Source organism: Bacillus rossius, chromosome 1 (genome assembly GCF_032445375.1).
Source record: "Bacillus rossius redtenbacheri isolate Brsri chromosome 1, Brsri_v3, whole genome shotgun sequence".
Lineage (NCBI taxonomy): Eukaryota > Metazoa > Arthropoda > Insecta > Phasmatodea > Bacillidae > Bacillus > Bacillus rossius.
In genome coordinates, this window is record NC_086330.1 from 72,829,148 (window position 1) to 72,841,827 (window position 12,680).

Here is a 12,680-nt window from a genome sequence, read left to right on the forward strand (position 1 = left end):
TGTTTAAAACTTTTTTTGTTAATATTATGGTACATATATGTTGTTATGTTGTATATTTAATACATTTTTCTTTCTTTTATATGCTTTTATTTTCGTTAAATTATGTTAAAAAAGTGATGTTTTCAGCGTGTGTAGTAGAATTCCCTCCCATACAGTATGGCGCCATGTTTTGCTGTTGCTGTCCAGCGCATTTACTTGACCACGGTGCCTAAACCCGCATGTCGCAAATATTAAATAAATGACAATCAAAACAAAATACGAGCGCAGGCTAGCCAACAGCAGTTTTACAAGCAATACCATCGCAAATAATATGCTTGTCGGGATTTTCGTTCTGGGATTAGAAAAAATCAACAAATCGTTGTTCGTTCAATAAGAAATACATTTTAAAAATGTAACGCAAGAAGTAACGACAATTATCGTTACTTTAAGGCAGATAAATGTAATTCAGTTACAGTTACTGAAAACTTAATATATTGCGTTACCACGATCGTTACCATAAAACGTAACTTACAAATAACGTCGTTACTAGTAGCGCGTTACTTCCAGTCCCTGGGTGTATATATATATATATATATATATATATATATATATATATATATATATATATATATATATATATATATATATATATATATATATATACATACATATATATATATATATATATATATATATATATATATATATCCTAATTCAGTTGTTGGATAAATTAAGGGCCCCGTAAATTAAGACACCATATTTAGTTCAAAAATGAGACTCATATTTATTTGTCAAATATTTGACAGTGTGATAGGACTTCACCTTCTTACCACCATGTCAATATCCGCCCTAGCCCTAAAACGTTTTTTTTTAATTGGACGAAACCATGAATTGTTATAATATATTTCTCATATTTATCATTTATCTATGATCCTCCAATAATCCGTTGCCATGGAATGAAGTATAATCAATAATGAAAACATATTCTTATTTTTAAATGTTGACAAGGCGAGAACATTTGTTAGTAAGGCCGTGGCAACAACAGCGATTTAAAAATCATAGAAGAAAGGTATGTAAATAAGTAGGTATGTTGGATAAACATAATGCAAAGAAAAAATTACACTGAAAAATAATATTAGAAGTACCATCTTCCCGATCACCTATTTAGCTGGTACTATCCATTCTGCTGGGCAGTAAAAAAAATAGGGAAGCCTACAATTCACGTAGTTTCGGTTCCCTGCAAGAATTTCCGAAGATTTGCGAAGTTTTGTGTTTTGGTATTAACGCCACTTCAGCCGCTAAATCAGAAGTTTCAAATGAAAACAAGCATGTTGTGTCTGACCTAACCTAACCTAACCCTTCGATTTTATTAATTTCAATTTTTGAGAGAAATCCGAAGTTGCACGAACGTGGTAGGGAACCGAAACTACGTGAGTTGTAGGCTTCCCAAAAAAAAAAATGTGTAAATGCCAATGTAAGCAATGATTGGTAGTTATGAAAGGTGTCCACTTTTGATTTAAAAAAAAAAAAACGTATTTAGTTAATCCTCATAAAAGTGCACTTAGAATTTTGTTGAGACAAATATGGCATCTTCTGGCTTCCAGCCATGTCCCTTACATTCTTCTTTAACTAAGGCCCTGGGACGATAAGAATACCGAATCGACCCAGAAAGGAATAGGGCTCGTAATTGAAAGAAATAATTGTACCTATAAAATACTTAGATCCTGCAAGTTTCAGATCTTTATCTATTACCTCGTCTGAATAAATCGAAAATACTGAAAATAATTAAAAATTGTTATTCTCAGCATCTTGTGGACCGATTGATCTAGCGATCGGATATGTTTTGGGACCTGATAGTAGTTTTTAAGAAGAAAAAAAAGAGCTATATCTGTCTACATGAACCTAAAGAAAAACGAGGTTTAATTCTTAATTTTAATTTTACGATACCCGTAAAAATATGAAACTATTTTTTTTTTTTAATTTCTCATTCAATTAACGATGAAATTGTGGGCTTGGGAATTTTTTAAAACTGTACCTATGTCACATTGGGGGGAAAAATCGATTTTTGCTTAAAAATCGAATTTTGTTTTTTTTAAAATGATTAACTCTTGAAATGACAAAATACAAAACTTTTGCGATGATTGTACTAGTAAAAACAACAGAATAAATTCGGAACACTCATATAAAAGTAATTGTTCTTTATTAAATAACGTACTTATTAATATTTAATTATAAACTATTAAAAAATGTATTAAATATATTAATCTGTTAATGATTAAAATCTTCTTATGAATTCGTGACTAGTCCTCGTCGCTATCTTCATTAATCACAGTAGTGACATTGTCTTTATTGAATAAAGTATTAAGTATTGCTGCTGGTTTGGGGATTTTAGTTAATATGGCGAGATTGTTGTGGAAGGGAAGGTAAGATGACGAATCGGGTATGAAACTCGAGTTTCTCCTTCCAGACAACAGATAGCAGCACAGTGGTAAGTGCGAAAGAGAGCCATACTGGTCACTTTGGGAAATGTGTAGTAGCACTCCATCATAGAAAAGAGAGGGAGGGATAGAAAGGTCACTCTCTGAATAACAGCTAGAACGCGATTTGCAGCGCTGTTGTGGCCGTGCACAGTACTAACCGTATAAACATTGGTGGAAGAATGACCTAAGTAGCTATTTATGCTAAAACCACCTATGTCACAAGCTAGCATTACTATTGAAGTTTGCAATCACATCTACAGCATTAAGAGGGTGGAGAGTTCAGCTTCTCGACGTTTATTCTCTGTATCCATTCATTGTATACCGTTTCTTCGTAAACTGGGAAGCGGTGTCTAACAGAAAATTTATCATCTTAACCAGGCACACAGCATTTTCGTACACATGGCGGCATTGTATTTTACTTAATACGTAATTTTATACTCAATTTAACAATCTTACCTCAATGAAAATATGACCACTAAATAATTGAATAAATAAACGCCAGATATTTTCCAGTTTGTCGCGGCCTCGTCTCTGGTGAAGCTGTGGAGACGGGGTGGACGTCGCTCGGTCGTTCAGTTGTTGTGTTGTTTGCTCGGCGCCAGCTCTTTGGTAGAGCAGCCTCACACTCTGAGGCGGGAGTAGACCGTTCGGCCCAGTGCAGCTGACCGAGGACGTGCTGACAAGGAGTAGCTAGCAGGAAGATTGGGTGTAGAAGAGAGGATGCCCGCGGTCTCACGAAGAGTCGCTAGCGGAAAGGATGGAAGTTGGAGAGAGGGATGCCCGCAGTCTCACGAAGAGTCGCTAGCAGAAAGGATGGAAGTTGGAAAGAGGGATGCCCGCGGTCTCGCAAGGAGTCGCTAGCAGGAGTGTAGGAGAGAGGGATGCCCGCGGTCTCACTAAGAGTCGCTAGCAGAGGATTGCCCGCGGTCTCACTAGGAGTCGCTAGCGGATAGGTGCGAGAGAATGAGAGAGAGAGAAGGAAAGCCCGCGGTCTCACGAAGAGTCGCTAGCTGAGGAAAGGAAGATGAGGAATTCAAGCCAATGATACCACTTTTGCCTGAGGTAATATTTATTCTCCCAGAATGGCTGGGAGAGAGGAAAGCTTACAATGGTGGTTTTCTCCCAGATTGTCTGGGAGAGGATAGCTGTCTAGGCTTGTTAGCCCGCACAATTTATACACGTTTCGTCTACAATCATTTGTGTTAAAGTTTTACATATTTCTATCTCTTTTGCATGATGATGATCTTTTGCATTTTACAATATTATTTCCACATCTACAAAACATACTTCCAGTATACACTTAATAATCTACCTAAATATTTACAATAATAACATATATAAAATAACTATGATACATTGTCTCTTTATATTTACACTGCCATCTGGTGACGAGTGGTAGCACTACCAGGGCCATGGCTGGAGTGTTGCGCCGCGGACAGGACTGTGACCCGGGTTTTTTGTTTAATAAAGAGGAGGTACGACGTCAGACGCCCCCCCCCCCCTGGAAAAGCCCGGGTCTAGGCCGTCCGCGCGCCCTCCAGCAGGCACATGATGCCTTCTCTCGTCGTAGTTGCGAGCGTCAGGGCCGGCCTGCTGGTTCCGGACTCCCTGGGTCGCCATTCACTAGTGTGTCCAGTTCGCTGCCTGTGACGTAATCTGCCAGGTACCGTGGGGGCCGGCGTCGTCGTCGGTGGTGTCTCTGGTTGTCCTCGGCTGGTTCCTCCACCTTGACCCGGAATTCGGCATCGGCGAGGGAGGCTCCATGCCCCCATCCACCTCGGGTAGGGGAGGGTGGTTCTGTTGTCTCAATGTCTTCCGGTTCTGTCACCAGGGGCTGCTCCTCTGTGGTGTTTACGCCTGTTTCTGGTGTCCCCGTAACATCAAGGATCAGAATTCGTGCTGGGTGCCTCCGGTGCTGTCGCCTCGGGGTCGTGGCAGGGGCTTCTGCAGGCCTCTCCATTCTTGTCCTTGGGCTCGGTGTTCCCTGGAACAGATGCTGCATCCCTTGGGATTTGACAGATCGGTGGTTGTCCGGCATCGGTCCTATCACATCTGGAGTAGGGTCCTCCATGGCATTGCCCCCTTCCGGGAGTGCTGTTTTCCGGATGTGGTCCCGGTGTACTTTTCGCCTTTGCCTACCCCGGCGCACCAAATACGTACTTTGACTTAGCCGCTCCAGGATGCGGTGTGGTCCCGACCACCTGGGGCTCAGTCCAGCACAGTAGTTCCTAATTGCATTGGACAGGGGATGTGTGCGGACATACACGTGGTCACCGGGCTGTAGCTCCGGTGGTTGTTGTGTGGTCTGCGGGGTTATCTGCTGAGTGTAGGCCCTCTGGGGTTCTCGCGCTGTTGTCAGCTCAATCGCTTGCTGCCAACAGTGATCCTCAGGGTCTTCCACTTCATCTGTCACTCCGTGGGCCGTCCATTCGCCGGGCATGGTCCGTATCTCATCCAGTCCTTCTGCTTGCTTTGCTCGTCGATGCTCAGCATCTGAGGAGGTACGTTGGGCGTCGAGAACTCGTTGTTTGAGTTCGATCAGGTCCGCTGGGGGTGGGTCATCATCTTCCACAGTGAGCAGGCGACAGGTCATGTCTCTTGGCCTGTGGTCGTGTGCTCTGTGAGAAGGTGGTATGCTTCCTAGTGTATATACTGCCAGGCGCTCACATTTACCTAAATTTACCAGGCCTGATGCTGGTGAAATCAAGGCCCCCTGCTCTACCAACCATGGCTGTCCGAGTACCAAATCTTCTCTGAGTCCTTCTACCACGACTGCTGAAGTTTGGGTCACCATCTCCCGTATACCCACAGTGATGATGGCATCTCCAATGGCTGTTCCGGTTCCAGTGTTCGTAGCAAGGCGCAGGGCAGAGCGTCTGGGTGTGATACCTGTGGGTGGTACACAGTGCTGGGCGACGAATACATGGCTCGCCCCTGTGTCTATAAGTGCGGCAGTCTGTCTCCCGTTCAGGGTGATGGGGATCCGCATCAGTCGGTTTTCTATCGTGGTGAGCTGCCCCAGTTGTTTAATGTTGTTCTCTGTGGCTTGCGGCAGGGGATTGGCTGGTACGGGGGTTAAGTCTGTAGGTCCTACACCCCTTACTGCCCGTTTTCCCACCGGTTGTTGTTGCTGTTGGTGTCTCTGGCAGTCCTGATGCCAGTGATACGTGCCCTGTGGGCATCCAAGACGGCACTGTGGTGGTCGGCCTCCATCGCGCCGATTGCCTGCATTCCGCCATTCTGGAGATGTGTTCTGGCCTGTCCCACCAGGTGGGCCCTCGATCGCCTGTGTTGCTGTCCGCCATGGACGTTCCTGCGGTATGGCCCTGCTTGTCCCTGCAGGTGCTCCAACCTGATGTCTGGGTCCTCGTTCGGGGATAGTTGTCCCAGTCCGACGTCTCAGGAGGTGTCGTAGGTTGCCTTCTGTAGCTGTTGCCTGTCGTACATAGTCCTCTACTGTTCCATTGCAGTATGGCCTGAGGAATGGTTGCAATTCTTCTCGCATTAACGCCGTAACTTCTGGTAAAGCTTGCTCGGGGTCTTCTCCTGGGGCTATGCGCCGGTACAGCTTCAGCTTGTTTGCGACGAACTGCTCTACTGACTCTGAGTCCTTTTGGGTCTCGCCGTAGAAGCGAGCCTTACAGCTCATGACTGCCATGCGGTCGTCGAAGTGCCGTGTTAAGCGGGTAGCGAACTCCTGCCACTGCATGTCATAGTGTCCCCACAGGTTCCACCACTCACGAGCTTGCCCGCATAATTTGTCACTCGTGCGTTGTGTCCATTCTTCAATCGGCACCCCACATTGTGTCAACCGTCCCTGACACCACTGCACAAACTTGCATGGGTCCTCATGCGCTAGCCCACTAAACTCTGGTAGCACTATGTGTCCTGTTGTGGTAGCTGTCCGCCCCATATGCACGTTTTGTTGCACTGCTGGGCTTGCAAGTACCTCCCAGTCTATGAGGTTTGCCCCTGCCTTCTGTGTTGGTGCCTGTGTGGGCCTTGGTGTTGCTATTGTATCCCAAACCAAGGTACCCATTGCTAACTCTGCTCTCACTGGTTTGCACTCGGATGTGTTGTGCCACTGTTCCTCTCCTGTCATTAGGTCCAAGTCCCTTGGTGGTTGACCTGTTTCGCCTGTGGTTGTCAGTCTGTGTGGTAGCATTGTGTCACGAATTTCTACTAGTTCTGTCCTGCACACATTCTTCTACACTTGTTTAGTGAATATACACACTTCGGGTCGCCGAATCCTGCTGACTGTTCATGAACTCTGGTAGTCTCGATGATGGAGTGCCACACGTTCGGGCGCCAAATGTCGCGGCCTCGGCTCTGGTGAAGCTGTGAAGACGGGGTGGACGTCGCTCGGTCGTTCAGTTGTTGTGTTGTTTGCCCGGCGCCAGCTCTTTGGTAGAGCAGCCTCACACTCTGAGGCGGGAGTAGACCGTTCGGCCCAGTGCAGCTGACCGAGGACGTGCTGACAAGGAGTAGCTAGCAGGAAGATTGGGTGTAGAAGAGAGGATGCCCGCGGTCTCACGAAGAGTCGCTAGCGGAAAGGATGGAAGTTGGAGAGAGGGATGCCCGCAGTCTCACGAAGAGTCGCTAGCAGAAAGGATGGAAGTTGGAAAGAGGGATGCCCGCGGTCTCGCAAGGAGTCGCTAGCAGGAGTGTAGGAGAGAGGGATGCCCGCGGTCTCACTAAGAGTCGCTAGCAGAGGATTGCCCGCGGTCTCACTAGGAGTCGCTAGCGGATAGGTGCGAGAGAATGAGAGAGAGAGAAGGAAAGCCCGCGGTCTCACGAAGAGTCGCTAGCTGAGGAAAGGAAGATGAGGAATTCAAGCCAATGATACCACTTTTGCCTGAGGTAATATTTATTCTCCCAGAATGGCTGGGAGAGAGGAAAGCTTACAATGGTGGTTTTCTCCCAGATTGGCTGTGAGAGGATAGCTGTCTTGTCTTGTTAGCCCGCACAATTTATACACGTTTCGTCTACAATCATTTGTGTTAAAGTTTTACATATTTCTATCTCTTTTGCATGATGATGATCTTTTGCATTCTACAATATTATTTCCACATCTACAAAACATACTTCCAGTATACACTTAATAATCTACCTAAATATTTACAATAATAACATATATAAAATAACTATGATACATTGTCTCTTTATATTTACACTGCCATCTGGTGACGAGTCGTAGCACTACCAGGGCCATGGCTGGAGTGTTGCGCCGCGGACAGGACTGTGACCCGGGTTTTTTGTTTAATAAAGAGGAGGTATGACGTCAAGTTTCCACCTACGAAGCAATAAGCAAGTAGCACGCAAATAACCTAAGGTCCTAAACAAAAATATGAAAGAAAAATTTCCGCCATTACAAATTAGCCTTGGCAACAAATCGTAAACAAATATTGAGCAGTGAGCACACTAGCGCTCTTACGGCCGTGCACACAAACAAAATGTTGTTCAAGCATCTCTCTAATGAGTGCACATCCCGTGCACTCCATTGACTAAAACCTTTGGAGCTAAGGAACGAAAAGTTTGTTTTGTGAGCTGCCGATGTAAGATGTCGTCGCAAGAAAATAAGGACTGAAATTAGCAAGGTTAGTAATTTATTATTAACTACTATAATATTTTATTTATTTAGAAAACATCTATGCATACAACCTGTGTTTATTGTTGAAATATATTTTAGTGTACTTTTTTTTATTTTATAAAAATCAAACATGGCTATGTGGGGCAAGATGAGAATTGTGGAAAGGGGCAAGATGACGAATTCGTCTACTTGCCCCACTCTACATAATTTTTTTTGTTTATAAATTATGTTTTTTCTTTTCTATTACAGGTGTAGCTACACTGCTGTGAAATGGTACGTGACTACAAACGAACGACAGACAGACAATGCTGGTCGAAAGATAGCATGAAAATACCTATTGAATAGGTAAAAAATGGAAAAAGTGTGAAATCAGCAGCAAAACAGTTCGGTATACCAGAGCCAACATTAAGAAGATTTATTAAAGAGTAGAAAGAAACGGTGAGTGATTACACTGTCAATAGTATTACTTACATATAGGTTTATGTTTATTTTTAAAACTAATGGTTTTCATTACACTAATTTTTGCAGGGGTTTCCTGAGAATGCAGGAAGATTCAAAAATACATTTTCGCCTGAACAGTTAGCACAATTGAAAAAAATATGTTGTTGATATTGACGTCGACCCAAGTGTCTCCTCGGCTCCTTCAGGCCGTTATGCCTCGTCAACGTCCTCTCTTGCAATACCAGTGCAACCTAAGTGCAGTGCTACGAGCAGGGACGTTACCCGCGTGCGCCCTGGTACGTCACCCGCGTGCGCCCTGGTACGTCAGCAGACGTCACAGTGTATAAATAGTTATGTTTTTATGACTTTTCTTTAAGTGACCACGAGTCTCCACGAGTGTGTAAATGTTGTGTAAATAATTCTTTTGTATTAATTCTTTAACTCATCCAAGTGCTGTGTCATATCATGTAGATCGGCAAGCCTGGCCCGCCGCGCGAGTCGCGTCGTCCCCGCCGGCCCGTTTCCCCTTCCTCCCCTCCGCAGCCCGCGCGGGCGGGCGGCGTAACGTCAGTCAGTTGCCAACTGGGAGTCGCACGGAGCGGACCTCCTTCGCTCCGCTCCGCAAGAGGTTTTACGGGGTCCGGGTCGCAGCGTGGATGAAACTTTCGTCTACCGACGTGGTCGTCCAGGCCGTGACTGGATTCCTCGCGATAAGCCTCGTTAACAAGATCGCGTCTTCGTAACTCCGCAACTCATTTCCGCTCGAGATGCACGCAGCGCACGTCTGGACCTTCCTACTTTCTTAACCTGTATATATCGTTTTAGAGTCGCCTACACATACTTCACGAGTCGCGTATGTGCTACGAAGCACCAGTGCACTTTTCGTAACCGGTACGATTCGCTACAGGACCGCATTCGCTGTTACGCCGGTTCTCATTTTGTCTCCAAGTGTTTGTTTCCAGGAGTCCGGGTCGCGGCAGAGGAGGACGCTCGTTTCGCGACGTGCCGGCCAAGCTGCGACAGGATTTCTGTACGGAACTAAAATGAGCTCGTGAAAACGGACATCATCGCATTATCCTTGCTACCATCTATCATTCCTTCCACATACGCAAGTTCCCTCCTGGTCCCTTACTTTCCGGTCCCGGCCACGTTGGCCTGAATTTGCTTCCTCACCGACGAGAGCTACGTGGGCAAAACAGGACATTTTCGCAAACAGGAAATTAGGGACCATAGGCCGAGGGACGTCAATATAAACAAAAAAGCATTCGGACTGACAAAAGATGAGTTTTCTCGAATTGCCTTTAATATTGTTGAAGGACTTGAAATTGACCACCGGTTCAACAAACAAAAAAAAGCAGCTGGGAAAGACTTTATCTGTAGGTTTATGGCACAGTGCAATATAACCTTGAGGAAGCCAGAAGCCACATCAACCACCAGACTGGCTGCATGCAATAGTAAGGTAAATGTGGACTTATTTATTTCTGTTTTCAAGGAGTTGCGACTGGAAAAAGGTTTCCAGGTTTTTCAAATTTACAATGTAGACGAGTCGGGATTTCCCACAGTACCCACGAAAACACCGAAAGTTCTGTGTCGCCGAGTCGTGAAACTCTCGTCAGGTGAGAGAGGGCAAAATGTTACAGCTGTTTGTTGTATGAATGCTGCTGGAAATTTTGTTCCCCCGCTATTTATTTTCCCTCGAGTGAGAATGAAACCTTTTTTCTTGGATGGAGCACCTCCTGGATCAGTTGGAATTGCTCATGAGAGTGGCTGGATGACCTCTGATATTTTTGTAAAATATCTAGAACACTTTGTGAAGCACTCAAATCCTAGCAGTACCAGCCCATTACTATTATTAATGAATAACCACACTTCGTACATTTCCCTAGAGGCAATCAACTTTTGTAGAGATCACCATGTCATAGTCATGGGGTTTCCAGCTCATACTACGCACAGATTGCAGCCTCTAGATGTATCATTTTTTGGTTCCCTCAAAACATCTTATTCGAAGGCATGCGAAAATTTTATGGTTTCTAGGCCTGGAACTATTATAACTATCAAAGACGTGGCATCGTTGTTTTGCTCGAGCCTTTAAACGATAACATCTTTACAGATGAAGATTTTGAAGATTCAAAAACTACAGACAAGTCTCTATTCATGGCTGATCAACCAGCCACATTGATCAGTACTACTGTAGAACTACAGGACACACCAGTGGTTGCTGGTGTAGCACCAGAGGATTCACCAGGGGTGGCTGCTGTAGTATCAGAGGATTCACCAGGGGTGGCTGCTGTAGTATCAGAGGATTCACCAGGGGTGGCTGCTGTAGTAGCAGAGGATTCACCAGGGGTGGCTGCTGTAGTATCAGAGTATTCACCAGGGGTGGCTGCTGTAGTATCAGAGGATTCACCAGGGGTGGCTGCTGTAGTAGCAGAGGATTCACCAGGGGTGGCTGCTGTAGTATCAGAGGATTCACCAGGGGTGGCTGCTGTAGTATCAAAGGATTCACCAGGGGTGGCTGCTGTAGTATCAAAGGATTCACCAGGGGTGGCTGCTGTAGTAGCAGAGGATTCACCAGGGGTGGCTGCTGTAGTAGCAGAGGATTCACCAGGGGTGGCTGCTGTAGTATCAGAGGATTCACCAGTGGCTAAGCAACAAAAACTTTCCTCCCAATCTACTGAAGCAAAATCAACATCCACGTCTAACCAACCAGTGCCAACAACACCTGCTATAGAAGACACATTGCATACTCCAGAGATATCAGAAGCCATCTCCGAACCAAGTTTCAGCTATTCATTGCCTATTCTCCCTGTTGCTGACCTTAAGACTAAGCGTAAACACAGGAAGCTCCCTTCATTGGTAATATCCAGTTCACCAGTAAAGCAAGTATTAGAATAAATAAAAGCCAGTAAAGAAGAAACTGCAAGGAAGAAAAAAAATCGTCTTGAAAAGAAAAAAACAAAACAAGAGAGCTCCAAGGAACACATTATGAGCAAAAGCAAAGAAACTAGCTAACTAAAAGAATGACTCGGAGACCTCAGACAATGAAAGTGTTGTCAACATGGAAACAGAAGATGAAAAAGAACTTTATGATGAGAGATATTGTATTCTGTGTGGGGAGAGTGGGAAGAAAGTACTGTGGTATCAATGTTCTATATGTAAAGACTGGGCTCATGCACAGTGTACTGGTTGGGATAGAGCGATTGCTAAAGTTCGAGCATGGGTATGTGATTTTTGTAAATAATTTTTGTAAGTGCCTATACATTTTTATTTTATTATTCATTATGATAATTATAGTTCTTAAATATTTAAATTTGATATGTATTTTGATAAGAAAAAATTCACGAATGAATATGTAACACTAAAAGTTATAAGTACAATCATTTTATTTTCAGTTTACAAGTCATGCCTACTTTAATATATATTTTTGTGAGTATTTGAACTGTCTTTAGTTAATATATAAATGTCTTTTGTGAAATAAATATTGTTTTCTGCATTAAAATCACATTCATCATCTTGCCCTCACTGGTTCGTCATCTTACCCACCTGTGCGGGTAAGATGACGAATATGCATAATTTTATAAAATAATTTTTGCTTTTTTAAAATTCTTACACTATGCTGTTTGAACCATTAAAATTTACAAGAGGGATAATTATACTCGCATATTCTATAGAAATATAAAATCTTTGTATATCCCAACGGCTATAAAGTAAGCATGAACCTTACATTCGTCACATTCGTCATCTTACCCTCCCTTCCCTTACTTGAGCCTTTAATATATTGGTTTTATCTCTGACAAACTAAATAGTTAGGTACCTATATTATCTGATTCATCCATCATCTCTGCTAAATATGATATTGCTTGTTTATATTGATAGGAACCCGTAAATAAAAGTTTCAAGTCTTATTGGGTCATTTCTGGAAAAATCTATCAAAACACTAGACAGAATTGTCTCAAATGGAAGTTTTTTCTCTGCCAACCATTTTTGTCTACTTCTTCAGCTAATGTATTATTAGTATTATCTCGAGATTTTATCATTTCAACAATTTCATCGGAATACTCTCCATCAGAAATTAGACGTTTTTTGTACTGATTGTGAAGAAATGATGCAATTCTATAGAAACTACCGATTTTGGGTAACATTTTATTGTAGAATTTTTGGTCAAGTAGTTGATATTTTTGTTTCAACAT

The 12,680-nt window shown here is 43.6% G+C and overlaps 1 protein-coding gene across 1 annotated transcript in view; it reads left to right on the top strand.

The window, feature by feature from the left end:
- The first annotated feature begins 960 nt into the window (after nucleotides 1-960).
- LOC134537659 (uncharacterized) overlaps nucleotides 961-12,680 on the top strand; it is a 61,441-nt gene continuing 49,721 nt past the window's right edge. The window contains exon 1 of the mRNA XM_063378344.1: nucleotides 961-1,048. Within this exon, the coding sequence (XP_063234414.1) occupies nucleotides 977-1,048 (72 nt within the window). The 5' untranslated portion in view covers nucleotides 961-976. The remainder of the gene's footprint in view (nucleotides 1,049-12,680) is intronic.